Source organism: Anser brachyrhynchus, assembly GCF_964034855.1.
Source record: "Anser brachyrhynchus genome assembly, chromosome: Z".
Taxonomy (NCBI): domain Eukaryota; kingdom Metazoa; phylum Chordata; class Aves; order Anseriformes; family Anatidae; genus Anser; species Anser brachyrhynchus.
Window position 1 is genome coordinate 77,708,929 of NC_137697.1, and position 21,694 is coordinate 77,730,622.

Below are 21,694 nucleotides of genomic sequence, written 5' to 3' on the forward strand. Positions count from 1 at the left end.
ACACTTCATAGCACACACTGAGACATCAATTTCCTGAAGTTAATACATACCTGCACGTAGGGTTTCTGCCAAGATTATTTCATTCCCAAAGCCACATCTGGCTTACTGTAGAAAGCAATCTCTTTGCTTGTCCATACACCACCTGCTGTTTCAACCTCTTACCTCTCAAATCTTCATTCCATTCTCTAGAGGGAAAGAATAATCTTAATCTACATAATAAAACCCATTTAAGTCATGTTTATTATATAGAATCGAAGATATCAACAAAGTGTACAGAACATAAGTAAACAATTCCATATTGGTATTATTTCGGAAATATACAGAGAGGTGACACTCCAAGTGAAGACGATTACTACATTTCTTGTATGATAATATTGCAGGTGGTCAGTTTGAATTTTACATTTATTAAATTGTTTGTTCCCTAAGATGGTATATCAGGTTTGAGAAGGCATAAGCTACATTGCTTTGTAAGTAGGTGTTTGACAGTTGGGAAAACAGGTGAGTTATGGATTTCCAAACATAAATTTAAAGTTCAGAGAACTTCAAGGACACAAAACCTAGGTCAGAACACATTAGTTTTAGTTAAAACAAACAAACAAATGAAAATCAAAAAATAAAGTATACAAATAGCTCCCATTATCTCAGGTAATGCAGGTAGCTTAGAACAATCAAAAAGCATAGATATTATGAAATGCATGTGGACCATGAAGAGTAGGAGGAGTGTTCAGACAGTCCCAAACCTCAAATAATTACCCAGATAGGACTTACTCTGCTTTAAGTCTCTGTGACAGTTAATTTAGAAAATGAATTATTTGTCCAGGTGCAACAGTGTGAACTGCAGCTATGCTCTAAATTATATCAAACGTTAAGCAGTAAGTTTTTCAAGGATGCTTGAAGGTCATTGAGGTGGAGAACAAAACAGAGCCAAAATAACACATGAAGTGTTATTTCCTCATGGAGGCCAAGTATCACGTAAATAGAACTTTTTACATAGGAAAAAGAGATTATGGGACAAAAGGCAAAGTACTTGGATATTATGTGATTAAAAACTCCCCACAGTTGCTTGTGTAACCATACGTCTGTCCTCTAGTGAATTCATCAAGGGACAAAGTATGTATGTCATTAACAGTTATCTTAAAGAACACGCTTCGGTGCATTGATAACCATACATCAGGTGTTTTCTATGAGTGAAAGCTTGCTCTACAACAGTCATTTTAATTAATGTATTTATTTATTGGGAAAGTTTTAAAGAGGTCTCTTTTCTCAGGTGATAGGATGTGAGGAAGAGGTATCAAGTTGTGGCAGGTTGTGCTTGGGTTGGGTATTAGGAAGAATTTCTTCATGTGGTCAAGCACTGGAATGGGTTGCCCAGGGAAGTGGTGGAGTCTCCATCCCTGCAGGTATTTAAGAGATGTGTGGATGTGGCACTAAGGGATGTGGTTTGGTGGTGGAGCTTGGTAGGCCAGGTAGATGGTCGGGCTTGATGATCTTGAAGGCCTTTTCCAACCTAGATCATTTTATAAGTCTCAGAGGTGGTTGCAATCTATCAGCAGCTGAAGTTTCCATCGATCTAAAGGGCCCAAACTGGTAGTCATCAAATTTGCTCTAGCCGTGATTTAAATGTCTCCTTCTCAGCTAGGGATAGTTATCTATATACAATCTTAATTCAGAAGACCACTTTATGTCATTAATACTTGGCAATTGCAAGTTCTTCTTGAGACTGTTGGTACAGAAAAACTGTTTGAGGAAAAACAGAAAAGGATTTGGATTTATTTTACTTGTTTGCGTGTTTCCATGCTTTTTTGATTTTGTTTTGTTTTGTTTTGTTTTTGTTTTGTCAGCTTTGTGGAGTTGTTTCACTTGATGTAAACTGTGCTGAGATGCTTTTGCTACAGAGAAAGGTAGTGATGAAGCATCTGGTTCATATGAAGCATTTTAGTGGTGGGTATTACAAGGCAAACTTGACACCCAAACTGCTCAAGACCTTATATGCATTTCCCATACTACCTGCCTTATAACACCAGTCAGTTTAGTCTACTGCCCAAGTCTTGTGGTCCATTGATAGAGGGAAAACCAAGCTCACACTTGCCCAGTTCCTGGGCATTACATTTAACTGTTTTAGAGCTGCTGCTTCCAGTCATGCCACTGCTTCCCACACAGATGGTTACTGCAGGGAAGCAGCTTCTCATCGGCCAAGACCCACTTGAGATCTATATCCTTGCTTAGAAGTCTTCCCACTGCCATCAAGTTACTCTCTTGTTTCAAGCATAAGGCTATAAGTCTAATTGCTCAGTCTTTCAACTGGTGCCTTGTAAGTTTGAATTCTGTCTTTCACTACGAATGATTGCATGTATTTTTAAGGAGTTCCATAAAATAGTTTTATGTCAGCATATAATTGGTATCTTTCTGTAGATAAGATTCAGTACTATTTTGCTAAGACCTCCCATCTGAGAGGAAGGTGGAATATTTCTGTGTAAGGAGACTAATTAGAAGAAGCCAGGCCTGATGCCTATCTTGCACTGCTGTGAGGATGTGGAGATGAATTAGAGAACATCCATTCACCATCATGCATATTTCTAGAACAAACAGCTTTGTTGCCTGTGGTCTTTACAAAAGCCCTCTGCCAAAATAAAGTGTGATCTGTGGGAGACTGTTTGTCAGGACAGCAGTCACTAAAAGGCAGGGGTATGTCTCAGTGTCTGTCATTTTCCAAAATTCTCGCTCTCTCGTCTGTCTTCCTGGAGTTTCTTTACAGTTAATGCTATCTCAGTTTCGCCCTGCTTCTAATTTCATTGACTGCCTTTCAAAAGTACCAAGATGCTAAGACTTGGAGCACCCTGAACTTGATATTGAACAAACATAATTACAGGCATTCCTTGCCACAAAGTCTCTAATTTTAGCCACAGTTTAGTAAAGAGAGCTTAGCATACTAAAATATTAAATGAGAATTAGGTGTCAGCTCTAATGTCAATCCTTAGTACTTAGGTTGTGCTATCTGATCCAATTCACTTGTGTAAGTATAATAATTTCCTTTTAAGCTATGTGCTGAGCCAACAAGGCCAGCTTTTGCCCATCCAGAAAGGTCTGCCGTACATAATAGATTTTTATCCTGATTTTTGACTCTCTTTCAGGAGCATTTAATGTGGTCAGACTGCACTAGTCATGCAACACAGGGACAATATTGCAGCCAGCAAATCTGGCCGTCATTGCCTTAATTTATTAAGGCTAAATGTAAATGTGAGACATTCTTGGGTCAACAAGTACTGAGAAAGAGACAGCACTTAAAATACAAAAGCAGAACATTGTGGCATTGTGAACCTATTGCTCTCCAGAATTAAAGCAATCTTAAGTTAATTATTGAATCAGAAGAACTTTGTCTAAGAATATAGAACTATTATTTATTTTAAAAGTGCCAAAGAATGTAGAAATCTGTTATACAAGCACTCCTGATTTTATACACCTTACAATGTAAAAATAATCAGCTCTTCCAAGTGTCTTTCATTTTTCTTCAATTAAGGGTTTAAGTTTAAAGTAAGCAGTCTTGATAAAATAATGGTATGTTTAGCAATCTTAGTAGTACGACTCTTATTATTACTGTAATTTCTTTGAACAAATGTGAATGTTACAAAAGTATGTGTTCAGCGTAAGTGATGGTGCCATGATGATATTTCTTTTATACCCTGAAGGTCAGTTAATAGGATCACTACACTGCAAACAAACCAAGCCCTGCTATTTCTCACTGAGGGACAGGTTCAACTTCAAACATGTTATCCTTCATTCAGACTCTAAAAGACATATATACATACATACAGGTTTGGATAAGGAAAACATCCAAATAAAGTATTGTGCAAAGGTACAGCTTTTAGTCAGGCTAGTTATTCTAGCTTCTCAGTTTCACACTGGTAAAGATTATAAATATACTGCTAAGAAAGAAAAAATTGTCTTTCTTAACCCACTGGGTTACTGCTGAATTAATTTGGCTGGGAGAAAAGGGAGGAAGGGGCATAAAGATGATTTTTTTTAACATGACTGTTTATAGATTATTCCAGAACCAGGCGTGTTGTGAATTTAAAGCATCATAACCAGTTTGGAATCACCCCACATATGGGCACACCCATTTCAGAGCAAGTGAGGGTTAGCTTATTTCACTTGCAAAGTTTATCGTATTCATAATAAGGGTTTCCCAGAAGCAGAGCTTTTTCACAAACTGTATTTCAGTCAGTTCCACCACATAGACAGAAATTTGCTTTACATGACTACACAAAAATTTAATTATGTACAATAGATTTTGCTAAAACAGGAAAGTATATTCTAACTCCAACTTCCACAAGCACAGACACAGTATTAGTATGGCTTGGAGCATGTATGCCTTGTGTCAGAATACTGCACCTGCCATAATAGGCAATCCCTGTATCCATTTTTTAAGCCTTAAAACCACAACTAATCTTCAAAGGTGAAATACAAAGAAAAGAAAAACTGTTTTTACGCTTCATCACTTCTTTATGTTCCGAAATGACAATATCACTGGTAGAGGAAAAAGTCTGTTTTATTTTTTAAATAATATTTTTATCGTTTGTGAAGTACCAGTGCCACATATCCCTTTTGTCGATGCAGTGTTGTAACAAGATCTTTGGAGATTTGTAGGAAGCAGCAGTCCCCATTTTCATTTTAAATGGTCAAATATTTTATATACATGATAAAAAAAAAGAGCAATTAAGAGGAGGAAAAACTGCATTTCAGATTAGACCCTATGGCAGCATTACTTTTAGGATTACCCATGCTGCTGCTGAAATCTTAGGTAAAAAATATGCCTCCCTTCCTATTCAAGTGGTCTGAGTTATGTCCATAATAGCATCTGTGAGAAGATGCACTGGGAATAGGCAAAGCTGCAGCTCAGATTACAGCCTTACCAAGATCTTGCCAGAATCCATCATCAGGCAGAGGAGATAGTTACCTTGGACTTCCAGTGCAAGAAACAAATAGAATAATGATGGATTATTTTTAGAGAACTGTGGAAATACTAACCACAACCTCTGTATAAAAATTATTGTCAAAATAGGCTCTTGCCTAACTCAATAGCTATTTTTAATCTATGAGCAAGATCTCTAACTGGAAGCAACAAAAACAACAAAAAACAGTATTTGGGAAATCTGTATATTAGACAGGGCTTACTTTGAAAATGAAATTTTACTATATTTATCAGAAATAAATATGGGCTTCTATATTCTTTCTATTCTCAGTTCACTGTTAAGATAGTCCTGTGATCACTGCCTAAGAATATATATATATTTAAAAAAGAAAAGATCCATTTCAAAACCTTGAATGCTGCCAGCAGGTTTCACTATGATCGGTCTTTGAAGCCATAACCAGCTGGACACCAAGTCCGGACTTTGTGAGGGCAATAATGTGGTGCATTTTTGCTTGGGAATAATGGCCAGCTGTACCCATCCCAGAGCGACTCGCCAAGGACTGCAGACCTGTGGCCCAAACCCATCCTTTGCCACCCCTTTTGTGTGGTTTAGTGCCAGCACTAAGCAGAACACGAGCACCAAGAGAAAGAAGAGGTCCTTGAGCTCTGCTCCGACACCAGCCAGGTACCGAATGGTAGATGCCAACACATCACTGGTGTTTGCTTAGAATGTGTCCAAAGTTGCCTTATTTTTAGATGCCATTGTGAGTTTTATAATTTTAAAGCAGCTCTTGGTTTGTCATTCAGGTTTAAGCCTCCACAGTATCAAGAAACACTTTCCTTGTTTTGTGACATTGACATTTCCATATATTGTTGCTTGTCTTATGCATGTGTTAACAACTGCTGCTTGGATGGGGTGACTAGACAATAACAGGGGAACATTCTTTAGTTTAAAACTCCTACTCAAGATATATATTCCTGAGATTTCTACTCCTGTCAGTTATAACTAAGCCATTAAGTTAATCATGTTGAATTCAGAAAAAGGTGCTACCCGAAACCTGTCAAGGTAATTATTCTTCTTTATCCTCTGAGGTAGGAGTGCTTTGTGTCAAATAAACATTTTTTAAGTGTTCCACCATAACTTTCTCCTCGTCTTCCAGATCTGCACCTTCTTTCATCTCCCACCTGAAAGAGAAATAACTTTTAATTAACTTTATTATGTGTTTTAAACCAGTTTTCAGAAAAGAAAGCTCCTACCAAATTTGTTACCAATTCATTGCTGTTGTGTTCCCCCCTCACCACCCTCACTGCATCAGCCAACACCACTGAAACATACAAAACAGTAAATTGCTGTTGTTGTGGCTGTCTGCTTCATTCCCTGTTTAAGGTATGTGTATAACATCTGGCTATACGGGCCCTTAGCACAGTTACATGTGCAAGCATCCCAGATGAATGCTATAAAACCAGGTGACTGGTTTCCTCTTTCTCCTTTTGCTAATGCACTGACGAGTCTCTTTAAACCTTGGCAAAAGAAGTGCAACCTTTAATTTGAATTTATGGCCCTCAGAGTCATTCTGAAACACCACTTTACCAGTTGAATAGACTTATTTTAATTAATATGATTTGTTGCGTATTTTTAGGTGGAGGAGTTGTTTGCTTAGAAGGAAGACAACTGAAAATGCTAAATGGAATGCATTCAAAACAGTTATTGCTGGAGGAATAATGCACAGAAATGTAGCAGTCTTTGCTAATGGAAGCTTAACAATAAATCAGCAGATTCCTTTTAAAGATAGTGACTTCATAGTTGTCAGCACATTTCATTGAATCTTAAACGTTAGTGTTGGTAAAAATCTTCAATGTCATCCAGTTTGGACATTCTTTAGTGTTCACTTTATGAAAAGTTATTACTAATACATTACATTACCATTTTATCAAAAAGTAGTCTATTTTTAAAGCATTTAAGCAGGTCCAATGAGGATAAGAATGTCTTCTATGCATTTGCTTAACAGTATCCATGAATTAAAGATCTATGAAATGAGCTTGGCACACACCTGGTCTCTCATGGAATTTTGAAATTGTTCCACTCCTACACTTAAAGTCTGGGGAGAGTGTTGGTTTGTAAAAGACTACTGGACAGCAAGCAAGGGGGCCACAGCATTTCTTTGCTGTTCTGAATCGGATGAATATTCAGGTGTCTGTGTTCAAACACAGAAAGAGTCAACATGTACTCTTTTAAAATTGGTCCAAAATGGAACATGTTTTTACTAGCATATATAAAATGTGTGACAACTGTTTTGGCAATAGCAATTGGTACAAATCCAGTTAGCCAGTTCAAGCAATGTGAATGCGAATGACATTACCATCATGAATTACTTTCAAAATACAAGCTTCATCAATTGAACAGCCAACCTGTACGTCTCTGTTATTTCAAGTTATTAGTAACATAGCCCTTAGAGAAAATTTCCAAATACATAGCTGTTGTACATTTTATTTTTCTCTGGCCATATCTTGGAAGATAACATTAAATCAGGATTCCAAAAGGGTACTGAAATTATTTGAGCCTATCCATCATATCACCATTTTGCTTATACATAGCTACAGTCCATATAACTATAATAATATCAGTCAGAGTGTCCAGATGTGTAGTAAAACAAACTTTCATTATATTCTTCATATTTAAAAGAAAATGTGTTTAGAATAAGATGCCAACACCTTTGTAAACATTAGGGTAGAAATGGAAGTTTTCAGGCAATTACCACTAGTGTACTCAGAATTAAACATTTGAAATATTTTTGCAAATACACTGAAACACCAAATACTTCAGATGACATATTGTATGCACCTGAAGAGAATTGTTAAAACCTTTCCTCTGCATGCTGTTCCTCTCCATATTCCATAAAGCTGAACAAGGGAAGGAAAGCTAACAGAATATTTTTCAGACAGATGCAGCAAAACACTTCAGCACAGATAAATAACAGGAATCACTGAAGCTGGTCCCCTAGACCTTAGATCATGAGGTGAAAAAGGATACCTAGCCTTGGGAGGGCTTCTGTTTCCCCTCATAAATGAGGCAAGAGAGGAAGTCTTAGCTCGTGCATCCTTAAGCTAACAGAGGGCAAGGGGAGAATTCAGTACCCTAGGAAGGTTCAGCTATTCCAGCTCAGCTTTTCTTCGCAGGGTATCAGTGTGCTATCCTTGCTCATAATTAGCATCAATACATCCATTTAGATAAACAGGCATACAGGAATATGTTCCGTGATGTGTTTGTCTCTCCACTATACTGAGTTATAAAAGCCAAAGAATCATTAAATTTGTTTGCAAAGATGCAGAGGAAAATATTTTTTCAGGGATCTTTTAAAAACCATGCATGACATTTTAGCAGGGCTAGATTTAAGACATCATGATACAATTACATATTGTAAAATATATTTGCATATATTTTGTAAATTGTACTTATAATCCCATGGAGTCACTTTTAAAAAAAATGTAGTGACTACATACTATGCTTAGGTGCCTGTTACAGACCAAAGGGAAATATATGCAGTTGATAGCAAAGAAGAAACATCCTAAATCAGAAATAAAACATACACCGTCATATCTTTACAGGGATAGCCAGAAGTGGCACAGATTTTACCTGCTGAAGATTGCCACTTTTGAAGAAGTTTCATTAAGAAGTTTCCTTTTCATTGATAAGTCTCCTTTTCATTGAGAAGTTTACTTTAATGCATACTCTTTGATTAGTTACTAAGTGTTTATTACAGCTCATTATTTATAGCAAATGTGTAAAGATTTGAGTGAAAATTATGCAGAAAATAACAGGGAAGAGAGAATATTAACAAAGTTGGTATGAAATGTAAGAATGCTATGAAATTCAGATGTATTTTGAACTTGAAAAATCACCTTACTGGTACTATTTGAGATACTAACCATGCCCTTTTTAAAGCTTATACAAAACAATGTATAAAAAGTGAACAGTTTGCAAAAAGGGTCACCCTAATATAAACATTCTATAGTGGTATCTTGTGTATTCATAATAGTGCTTATGTAGTATTTTGACATCTCTTGCATTTCTTAATAATTGCAGCTCTTAATAAGGACTTGATAAACCTTACAACATACTGCACTTACTGGAAGGAAAAAAAAAAAAGAAAGCACAGCCACTGGAACTAAAATATATGCTTGCCATACTGGAACCATTGTTATCTCCTATGGTAAAGCCGGTATCTCAGGTCATCTTGTAGGGAAGCTGGTGAATGATGAAACATTAACTGTACAGCTGTACATTAGATAGCTGAAAATATGCATTTCCTACCGAATAATAATAGCCATATATAATAACTGCTATGTATCAAAAAATAGCAATACATTTGACGGTGAGCTAAGAAGAGGAAATAATTCACATCCAATCTAAAGTAGACACAGACAGTGCCATTCAGACAGCATAATGTGGGTAAATATTCAGGCCTAGAGTACCACAAGCTCTTAAGTTTCTCTATATTTTGTTGAATTACCACTGGAAATCTTTACAGTTACACTATTTTCAAGAATAATTTTGATAAAAACAGTCAGTAAAAGCAGAAAAGGTCTCTTTTTGCCAAGTATTGTGCAAGAAAATAAGTCAAGGGTGGGAAAAGAATAAAAAGATATGCTTAAACTTAAATTCCATTCCTTCTTATGTTTATGTGATTTAAGAGTTGTTTCATGTAATGTTCATGAAAATATTTTCCACATATTCATCTTCATTTTCTTCAGTAAGCTGTTCTGCTGTAATTTTCAAACTTCCGTCTGAATGAATTTATTTATAAATAACACTATAAACTGAACGAGGCAAAAGAAAGCCATAATTTGTGCATAAACAACTAATCAATACAATTTTGTGAAACTGAAATGAAATTCATCCCATTGTTTCATAGGTGCAGATTTTCTGCAGGGGACTTCTCCCTCATATGGGCTGCCAGCTGTGGCACATTCTGTCATCGTGCAATGCGCTTGCAGCTGTGCAGCCCTCCCAGCTCTGTTAGCCCCGGTGTCCCTCTTTGTTTAAAGAACATTTTTCATGAGCAAGTACTTCCCTTTTAAACTTGAGTGGAAGTGAAATGATTAATTGTACTTTCTCCAAAAGAAGTCCTCATATTTGTCCCTATGTTTGCTCCTTGTAGAATATAATTATGAAAAATTTTATTAGCTGCTTGATGAAGACAAGACGACCTTTTTTTTTTTTTTTTGCTGGCCATCGACAGAGAAAGAGGCAAGCAACAAAGCAAGCATGAAGCAGAGGTGGGTGTTTTGGTGTTTCATTTTTGCCTTTTGCAACCTCCACACTAGTTGTAAAACACCAGCACACATCTTGTTCTCAGACCTATGCTGGAGCTTCATGATTTTTGGTGAGATTTCAGTCACCTTTGGATGAAACAACCATTATCTCTGTGCTAGGTTACACCCATACGTTTGCACCTGAGATGGAAAATGTGTGGAGTCTGGTAGTTTTGGATAGTTCTTGATATTTTGAATGACAAATTTATGCATTTAAATTTAAATTTATATGCAATTTTTTGTTTTAACTAAAAAAAAAAAAAAGGAAAAAAAAACCACCCTTTTACCTTTAAATACATTGGAATAATGTCAATAAAGTCAGCCCCATTCCCTATGATGAGCTGCAAAGGGTAGAGAAATGCCACTCTTGAAGAAAGAAATATTATCTCTTGCTTATGGAGCATTTTAATGAATTATATTTTTGCTTGCCTTAGTTTGTGAAAGACAGTTGTGGAGTACGGTCCTGCAGGCAGTGAAACAATTGTTTTATCAATGTCTATCATGTTTATATTGCATTGTGAGATGAGGAATCTCAGCAGCTGGTATCTTGCTTGCCACTTTTAAGTATTAGACAAATATACATCTCTGTAGCTTTCACTTCCTATTTCAGCTGAAAATACACCTTTTATAGCATGAAAAATCATAGCCCATGAAATGCATTTTATGTCTATATTAGAAAGATGTCTAAATCCACTGTTTGTCCTTAATCTCAAGTCCTGAGAAATCTTCCAGCTTCTATGTCAGACAACGTTTTATTTTTCTATCGGTACTTTAATCAGATTGCATTTGGTGAAAATATTTTTAAGACTGTAATAACATTTAAACTCCTTAAATTTTAACAGTTCAAAGGGCGTCTGCTTTGCTTCAGTCATTTGTGTAGTAATTGAATACTTCTACTACACATGTACTTCCCTGAAGGACAATAAAAATACAGGGAGGAGGACAGCCATCATCATACACAGCTACTATACTACTGAACAAGACCCAGAGCAACAATGCTGTGAATGTTAAGATTTTAGTAGTGATATTCACACTGAAATCACACCAACTGAGACAAGGTCTCTGTGTCTACCTAATGCAAACAAGTTCCTGTCTTTCTTAATCTGAAATAAACAATATACAACTGTAGAGGAAACTTACACTGCTTTCATAAAAATGTATGTGAAAATAATTGTCCTTCACCATATTCATAATTAAATCAAACCTGAAAATTTCAGTACAAACCATTCTATGATTCTCTGATTCTCTATTTCTATGAAATAGAAACTTCACAAGTGTTGGAATGAAATAATGAAAGATCATTTTTCAAGGCAAGAACACAGCTGCGAAGAATGTTGTCTAGGACAGGGGAAGGCACACAGCAAAAATTTTGTGAGAAGCTTTCCTGCTGGAATTGGAAAGAAGAGGCAGTGTTTAGCCAACCTTCCTGTTAATGTTGGTTGCTGTCTCTTATCTTTGAAAGATGGTGAATCAAGCCTCACAGACACCAAGCCATGAGTTGCAGAGAGAGGGAACATATTGCAACAGGATGCAGCTTTCTCTTATGTCTTTTTTTAATTTAACCTTTTTCTTTCAAATTCATAGCACAGTAGAAAGCATAGTATGTATAACACCTAAAATAAGAAACGGAGAAGAGAAATCATACATTTCTAATAGTGTTCTTCGACACTGCTTCAGTCCACAAATACTCCACTTGGACTAAGGCACCTGAATTCCCATAACACTTGTTTTGTCCTGGACCTTGGCCAGCTGGCTTTCCATAACTTCGCTCTTAGTCATGGAATATGTGTCTTCTGAAAGAGGGACTTGCTACTGCATTTAAGTGCATTTGGGAGTGAATTAGATTCTGTAATAGCATGAAGAAGAAAAGACTTATAGAAATATACATAGGTCAGCAGGATTGTAGAACTATAATGCTTTTGAGTGATGAAGTGAATGTGAGCACATTCCCTGTGTTGGCAGGGTTAAGGAGGGTGCTTGCCACTCTCATTTGTTGTTTAATAATAAATTATACTTGTCCTAATTTGTGAAAAAATTGGCTGAAAGCTTTTTAAAGACAGGGCAGATTTTAGATGACCTGTTCATTGTCAAATATTTTAATTAAGAGCTATATAAATTTAAATCCAACATGGGCACATTTGGTTTCAACATTTTATAAGTACACGATGTAGGTTTTTATTCAAAATTATATCTGAATTTGGAATGTATTTTTGATTTTCCTAAATTTTCAAATATTTTTAACCTAAACTGATATTTTCATCTTTCCCAGTAACCAAATTTTTCGCCGTTGCTTTTTACTAAGTTAAAAACAAAATGAAACAAACTTCTTGGAGTCCTAAGCAAAGTTTATTCACAAAGGATAAATTCCTATAATGACATTCACAGAAATAATGGTGGTATGATCACATATGCTTATCGCCTACAGGTTGTATCGTCTCCCCATTCTTTTATTTCTACTTTAGACCATCCCAAGAAACTCTAGTGCATGTATTGAGTTGCTTATATGAGTCTCTGAATTAAATAAGAACATTTGTATCCTTGATTGTGCAAATCCACACAAAATATCAAATACATGTGCACGTACATATACTCACGTGAGAATGATGCGTAAGCATAGCAGACTAATGATGCAGACATTCAAGATTTCCATTTTATGGAAGAATGGGATCAATAACACTATGGATAAGCTAAGTGCTAGAATGTAAATATTTAAAGGATTTTGCATTCTGTACAATCTTTGTAACTTGGTAATTATTTTTCAAGGAAATAAAGAAGTGCAAATTCACCAAAGGAAGTATGTTATGATCACAGTGCTGGCAACATTTCCATTAAGTAAATATAAGGTTTACCTGCGTATAATTACATGGTAGAGCTTGGGAACCAAAGCGCACGTAGAGCTTAGTGACCTGGTTTAGTGGTGGACTTGGCAGTGCTAGGTTAAAGGCTGGACTAGATGATGTTAGAGGTCTTTTTCAACCTATATGATTCTATGGTTCTGTGATCTACTAAAAATATTCTGCTCTTCAAATCATGCAGTTTGTTCCCTCTCTTCACCCCTCCTCCTTTTATTTCAATTTACAGAGGCTTTCCATAATGAATACTGAAAACCCAATGTAAATACTTTAGAGGATTAAGCTTTCAAGTGCAGTTACTGTGGCATATGTATGTTCCATAAATACAAATACATAATATATCTGATGAGAAATTATATTTGATAATTTGACAGGTTTGTGGCATAGGAATAAAAAAAATAAAAATCATATTTTGACAACAAAAAACTTCCTCCCGTTGTTAAGAAGGCTACTTCTTATGCTACTATGATAGCATAAAAAGATGAATATTTTGAAAACATGGATTATTGTGGGGGTAATATAATCCCCTACTTTTCTTAAGATATTGAATTAAGTAATATTAATTTCCTCCCTTTTAAAAGAATTCCACTCAGTTCACGACTTGCAGAAAAAATGTGCAATATAAGCAGAACACTTAGGGGAGCCAGAAAGCTGACTTGTACTGGTACCAAAAGGTTTTATTCAAATTTAAGCAAATGTTATGTCCTTTCACACTTGTAGCAAAGAAAAATCACTCCTGCCCAGTCCCTGGCCAGAACCCCCCAGTCTCCCATGAGGACCAGGCCTGCCCCATCCCAGTACCTGGCGCTCATCTAGAGCAGGGTCACCTGGAGCAGGTTGCTCAGGGCCATGTCCCACAGGGGTTGGAGCATCTCCAAGGACAGAGACTCCACAACTTCTCTGGGCAATGTGGTCTAGACTTTGACTACCTTTTGAGTGAACAAAAGTGTTTTTCTTATGTTTGCACAGAATTTCCTGTAAGTGCCTGTTGCCTTCGGTCCTCCGACTGGCACCACTGAGAAGAGACCCTCACCTCAGCTCCCCCCATCAGGGGAGATCTATCCACTCACACACATGAGCGAGACCCCCCTGAGCCTTCTCTTCTCCAGGCTGAGTAGTCCTACCTCTCTCAACTTCTCTTCGTTTCATCGTATTTCCCCATACCGTGTGGAACAACCCCAGATGGCACACAAACACCACATCTCCTTCACACCTATAGGAATCCTAGCAGGCAGCCTTACCAAAGGAAACATTAGCCCCGTCATTAGTGCTGTCCCATATGGCACAGTTGTCCCCCCTCAAGCATGCTGCAGCTGCATCTAGCGCTGACTAGTATGCCTTCATGTAACTAAAGATGGTATCATATGATATTTCTACATGGCATGAGAAAGCGTTGTAGATAAATGCCAGAGACAGGACTGAATGAGCTGGAAAGAGCATAGTTATGTTCGCGTGGTACTGGCCCAAGCTCAGAAGGCCATACCTGCAGCTAAGAGGGCAGACTTTGAATCGTTCAGAGGGCCTTAATTTTCACATTTTTACATATTCTAAATCTTCAGCTTGCAGTTTGAGTTATGTTTGGATATAGTACATTTATATGCTATCTTAAAAGTAAAGAGTGCCGTCTGGAAAATGCTGACAAAAATCCAATAAAGAATATCACAAGATGGTACACAAGCAAAGGCATGTTGCAGGAATATAATCCCAATACCCATATACAAGTAAAATAGTTATCTTTCACTAGTAGTAAAAAGACACCTATACATGTTTCAATATACACTAGAATGCACTTTTTTTAGTCCTGGTAGGTGATTTTCTGGAAGGACTATCTGTTTTTGTGTAGTTCTCTCCATCTTTTTAGGCTGGACCCCTTGGGAACATGTAGTCAGTGAGGAGAGTGTCTCCGGCGTGGTGGCACAGCAGATGGGGTTCCTTGGGTGTCCCGTCCTTCTGCCCAGCTCACAGCTTAGGTATGGGACAATTCCCTCGACCAGACAACAGCACTGTTCTGCACGGATCTTGGTCAAATGCTCTTACTAGTGAAGGAAAGCTCCCTTCTGCTCCCAAGGACTTGGATCAGCCCATAAGAATAGCATCACTTCTCAGAAGTGACTTGTACCCTGAGGAAAGGAAGCAAGTTTCCTTCGCATTATTTTATCCATGCAAACCTGTCCTTGCATAGAAAAATCGAAGTGATTATAGCTTTTGTAATAGCCTTTTGTAATAGCTGAAATACTGAAGTAAACATGCTCAAATCAGATATCTCTAGTGTACATGAGTACTTCATTTCCCTGTCTGAAACTGGCAGGGCAAATATGGTCCTCCAATAAAGAACAGCATGTGACTAGTGCCTGTGTTTCTTTTCCTATAGAAAATAGATGTCTAATATAATAAAATCTACAATTTCTTTTCCAGGTCTGTAGTACTTTTTTTGAAAGGCAACCGTATGGAAACTGTGCACTAAAGGACATAATCATTAAAGGCTAATACTGAGTCAGAACGAACTCTTTAATGTTAGAGATTGAGATATGCCAAAAATAAAACAAAATAGGAGATGGAAAGGCCAGAATAAATTGGCTGGTTTCCATTGTTAGATACAGAAAAAAAATAATATGAATTCAACAAGCCCGGAAGCCTAGCAGCTGCTTCTTATTTTATTTTCAAAACTTAGTAACTGGTTTTACAACCTTTTCTCATGCTCCCTGAGGACTACCAGGGCTAGACTGAAAAAGCAACAACCAGTACATGCAGAGATACCATCTCAAAGAAGAATAACATAGTCCACAGATATAAATCTACATAACATAACAAATCAATTACAGACTAGAAAACAGGTGAATAAACAAATACAGACAAGGAGATAAAGTTAGATAAACAGGATCTCTGTCCACAGTATGCTTCATTCTTAGCAGTTTGGCTCCTCTTTCATTGGAGTATTGCAGCCCTTTACAGAAAGGTTCATACTAAATAAAGAGAGAACGAAATAAAGCCAGACAGAATTTTTTTTCATGTTTGGAACTGAAAATCTTTCTATTTTCCTCAGTTCACTCCATGTATCATACAAGATAATATTGCTTTTACCAGTGTAACTAATATTTACATCCAGAAATGGGAAAATCTTATCTGGAAAACACTGCCACAAATGCTAAGAGAAAGGTGAGGGAAAAGAGGACTGAAAATTATGGAAACCTTGCAGACCAACATCTTGAAACCCAAGCAAGGGAGAAAACTAGAAGAAATTCCCTAATAGTATTTCTGAAAAAGGCAAACTGTGTTCTCTCTTTGTTCTCTGCTTAGCTCAGGTCCACTACTTAAGCTGCTGCTAACTGGGAAAAGATAAACAAACAAAAACAAATACCACGTGGTTTTGCTCCATTACAGACTGGTGACTCTGCAGAACAGCATGCCAACCTCTCAAACATGAAACTGACCTTAAGGAAAGTATCTATAGAAAGTTACTTCATAAAGCTATGTATTAAATATATTTTAAACTCTCATGTAGATTAATTGATTTACCCAATATGCATGCACCTGGAAATATTTTAATTGTAAATAGCATTTACTATATTTCAATACACATCTTTAGAATACTAGCTAAATAGGGGGTTGATTAAACAGTAATGCTACATGCTGAAATGTCTTAATAGACCTCATATTTATGGTAGCTTTCTTCTACTCCTCCATTCTTTGGAAAGTCAAATGCTACAGTGCAAATATTGTTTTAAAGATTATGAGGCTCTAGTTTTCAAATTCATCCAGTACAATAATTTAAATTATAATGTTGGTTTTATTAATGCAAGCAGTGATTGAAGGATTTTGCTGTACTTAGCAGAAATAGTAAAGGAGTTGGTCTATTACATTATTTTTCATTACTCTGTTAGAGTTGGAGTACCCAAAACCTTGTGATACAAAGACAAAAAACAAGAAACAAGAAACAAAAAAACACAACTACACATGAATATAGTATGATGAAACTTAGCTGATCTGAACACAATGTATCTAATATTGATTTCATACTCGATTTTGTACTTGCTCTAATGAACATTTAATTAATTTCCTATCAGGCTAGTGAGAAGAATATTTGGCAAGTGACTCGCCAAACTTTCTCCTGGCTGTCATTGTTTTCTAAGGTACATAAGCTAAGGGAGATATTGTTTAACAGATAAAGCAGAAAGGCAGTTTTACATCTGATTGACTAACTAAAAAGAAGGGGAAGTCACAAAGCAAGGAGGAGATGGATGAAGAAAAGGATATGCAGGAAAGCAATACCACCATGCAAAGTCTTGCTTTAGACATGCAGATTTTAATTGAATTGAACAGCTATGTTTACAATTTTTGCCGACCTAGAAAACAGAGATTTGGTAGATATTTTTTACACGTGGGCCATCATTTAAAGGGAAAACACATTTAACATCTAGAAATCAAGAAAATATCTCTCCTGCATTCCGAGAGTGTAGTGGTTTGGCCATTGCAACTCGTGGCAAAGGCAAACAGAGCTCACACCCCCACCCTGCTCCCTTGGTCAGGGATGTGGGGAGAACGAGGCAGAGATGTGCAGCACTCTGTCGGGCTGCAACACTGTGATTCTATGAGGATTTTATTAATTCCTTAGCACAAGAGAAAGGAACTGCCACCATGGGACAGTCTGTATCTTTCTGATTCAAATCACATGCAGGAGACATGAGAGAATGACAGAGGAGGGGTCTCCCATGTGCTGGTGAAATCCTTAACTGCCAGGCTCCTGGCTTTGTGTGTCTGCAGGATGAACTCCAAAAGGTTTGTATTTCGTCTTGATGCGGGATGGGAACAGGTTTGAAATCTCTGACATAAATACCATTTCCTCTCCTTTATTGACTAAGTATACTGAAATCAAGCCAATAAAATCTATATATGATCCAAATAATGCGCTTCCATATAGGAAGGTCTGGAAGATCTCCAAAAGACAGATACAGGTGGAGCCTACAGTATCTGGCAAAATGCCTATAAATTAATGCCATTTTCAGCATTTGAAGCAGGATTTTGTAGCCTATTAACTTCTCTGCAGCTGCTTACACATTTCACAGAACATGATGCTAAGCAATAGCGTTTGATCTACCCTGATTAGGATGGATTTGAGGAAGTGAAGAGTTAAAAAAATATAATAATTTATTACCATATTTGAGCTCCTGGTAATGCAGTTTTTATTTCTAAAAATCAGAAATCAGCACTAAGTTCAGTGCTTTCAGAAAAAGAACAATTCCTGCATAAAGAGCTGCCAAAGAAATAAAGAAATGATGGATATTACAATAAATGAGACCATGAAGCCAAAGTCAGTGCAATGTTTCTCTCCTTTTTGAAATTCTAATTTTCTCCATATTTCTGCTCAAGGCAAACAGCATTCTCACTACATATTTGTGGAGCATCATGTGAACTTTATTCTAGGATAAAATATTGAAAGAATAAGTTGTTGAAAATACATTGAAATAGTTTTAATTATTCAGTATTTTTAATAAGAATGATAGATCTGGAAATTACAAGGAGCCTTATGATCATAAAACGTAGTGTCTGCTGCAGCTGGCACTTGGAATTTCTATTTCATCCCAAGCAGCAATTTCTATGTTTCTGAAGAATCTGGAGCAGCCATAGACATGGCTGAAACCATGCTTTGAAGGTAGAAGTGGGCACCATGTAAACGTATGCTTTATCTGTCTACTTACAACATTAAAATCATGACTAAGACATTTTAAATCACGACTAAGTCACTTCAGAGGCAGAGATGAAGTGCTCGTAGCCTACGTTAAATTTTTATGAGCATAAGAACCTTTTGATGGGTCAATCACAAAACTACATTGTTGGCTCATTGTTATCTTACACTCATTCTCATCTCAGTTGAATAAATGCCAATACACTCTTTTACCTTATTGCTAACCTTTTAACATCCCTATACCACTTCTCAGCTGCAGGTAAACTAGAGCATGTTTAAAACCCAACTGCAGTACTGCAAAACACAGACAAATATACTCTTTTGTCAAAAAGACTGACCTCTCCCTTAAAAAAAAAAAAAAAAAAGATGAATACAAAGAACAAATGGTTTTTGGATAGAATTCATTCTCCACCTTGAATTTTATTTTCTCCATAAGGCTGCACACCCTAAAATCCACATAGAAAATTTATTAGAAGACCAGGAGAGACAGGCATCATGGAAGGATCAACTTTTGTGAAGGAGGAGTTTTTATTAACTCCTGGCTAATGCTGCAACACAGAAACCCACACGCAGATCCACATACAGCCCAATTTGCTGGATGTGGGCGACTATTTCAAGTGAGTATCGTTACACGTTTACCCTTCTTTTAGTTTTTTCTGAGCTAAATTCTAAATCTTTGTGCTAAGCAGGCATGGCTACCTCACGATCTACAAGACAAAGGAGACCAAATCAGGGAATAATCAGGGAGTGAGAATTGTTGATGCACGTTACATTATATTCAAGTATTTTCTCCCTGCAGTACTCGCTCAGTAAGTAAATACAAAGATCTGTATCCCAGGAGGGCCACAGGGAAATGCAGCCCTCCTGGAGCATTCTAGCAGAACAGATTTGACTGATTTGCAAACAGGTATTGCAGTCCTGAGAAACAATATGTAAAATTCCTGTTCTCTGCTTTCTTTATATTAGCTTAGAGTGCTTCTCTGCACTCTAATATTAGCTTATCTATTCTGTACTAAAGATTCAACTTACTGTGAGCTCAGTGTTCTTAATTAAAAACATATTCATACACATATCAAATAAAAAAAAAAAAGGAAAAAAAAAAACACAAACAAACAAAAAGAATGTAACAACAGCATATTAGACATGCTGGAGCTAATGTTTCTGAACAATGAATTGGAAGACTCAGCACCTGACAGTTAGTGGTCTTCATGTAGGTTGTGTGATAAAGCACAAAATGAATTAAAAATTTCCCCCATCTTTTCCATCTTTTTTTTTTTTTCTTTTTTCCTTCTAACTGTTAGTTCTATAACCTCCTAATTTTCCTAAATTTGCTGAGCCTCTCTCTTTCTTTATGTTGTGGTAGTGAAGCAGATTGCTGATAGCACAATACCTAGTGTAACATGTCTTCTGCAGTAATTTTGCAGGTAATTTCCTCAAACACAAAAGAGACAACACATATAGGACAAAGCTAGTCTGTAATTTATTTCTGGATAACAAATTATCAACTTAGTCACTTCTTTAACAAAATGAAAATAATTTTCATCTCTTAGATTGATTTTTAACTGTGCTATTACAATATTATCCAATACTACTAGTATCATGCATATTTAATTTTATTTCAGAGATAAAACATTTTGTGGTAGGAAGAGGAGGATAAACTGACACAAAATGAAACAATTCTTCATGTTAAAAATAACCAGCATGAAAACACAGTTGCAAGGTAGGTAAATTATAAAGTATGCATTTATCCAATCATTTTAAATACCATAATTACACTGACTGCTCATCAAAAGACTTTTAAGACTCATTAAAATTATAAAACATTTCTAATTAAATCCATATTTAAATGAAGTTTCTATAACGAATCTACGTGGTACTTTAAATCAAACAAAAAGTTCTGGTGAAAAAATCCAATTAATTGAAGTTTTTGTAAGAATTCAAACTTAATGATGGGGCCCCAGCAGTTGCCTGTCAGTTAAAACTGAAGTTTGCTGTGCTGTGTCCATCTCTAGCCCAAACTTGTCCAAAACCAATCAAACCTCATGAAATTTCACATGCCAAATATTATTATAGTACACATTTCTTTTTCTTTTTTTTTCCTTTTTTTTTTTTTTTCTGGAAAGTGTAACTTTCCAATTTAACAACTAATGCAAGTGGCTCTTATGGTTAACATTACCTTATACATTAGTAAAGTGACTCTATTAGAAGGCGAAGGGCAACTGCGTTCTTATTAGTCAAAAACAGTCTGAAGCACAAGCATCCGCTCACATGTACGCCTCTATGATTTCAGCTGCCCACGATGGAGCCTGTTGGCCAGCCAAGGACAGGGCACTGGGATGGACCATCAGTACTCGGGCAGAGACTTCCCCAGGTCCCCTTCTTTCAGGTCACATCTTTGAGGATTTACATCAGATTCCCACTTTTGATTGTGAACGGCTTTACTGCTTCTTAGTTTTATCAACAGCATTATTTTAACAGCATTTTATCAACAGCATTGCTCTTCCTCAACCTTACTGATAGTATCACCCCTTTTGATCCTGTCAGTGGCATCTCACCAGTGTGAGACTAATTGTCTGCTAAAGCACTTTATTGTCCTATGTTGAGGACCAGACAGGTGGATTTTTGCAAGACCTCAGCCTTCAGCCAGGACCAGTAGGTTAAAACTGTTCCAGTCCACATGCAATCCTTCCCTCCCAGGGAATGAACTATTCACCGCTATTCACTGTCCACCGATCCCAACGATTGCAGGGAAAAAAAGAAAGATGGCATTGAAACCTAAGATGAGACTTTTTCAAAGTTATTTTGATGTTCAATACTGACTAGTTTTAAAGGTTGTTAAACATGCAAATAGTATTGGTGACTTCAAAAACTCAAGTTTAAATATTCTGCTAGTACACTTTGATTACATACTAGTAGTTGGTTGAACATATCTCTACA

At 36.6% G+C, this 21,694-nt stretch overlaps 1 protein-coding gene across 3 annotated transcripts in view; it reads right to left on the reverse strand.

Moving 5' to 3' along the window:
* Positions 1-222: 222 nt before the first annotated feature.
* Positions 223-21,694, reverse strand: part of KIAA0825 — a 256,762-nt gene continuing 235,290 nt past the window's right edge. For 2 of the 3 annotated variants that reach the window (XM_080572674.1, XM_080572660.1), the window contains exon 21: positions 223-6,094. In XM_080572674.1, the coding sequence (XP_080428800.1) occupies positions 5,980-6,094 (115 nt within the window). In that variant the 3' untranslated portion in view covers positions 223-5,979. The remainder of the gene's footprint in view (positions 6,095-21,694) is intronic. The other variant, XM_080572661.1, reaches the window with a different exon arrangement.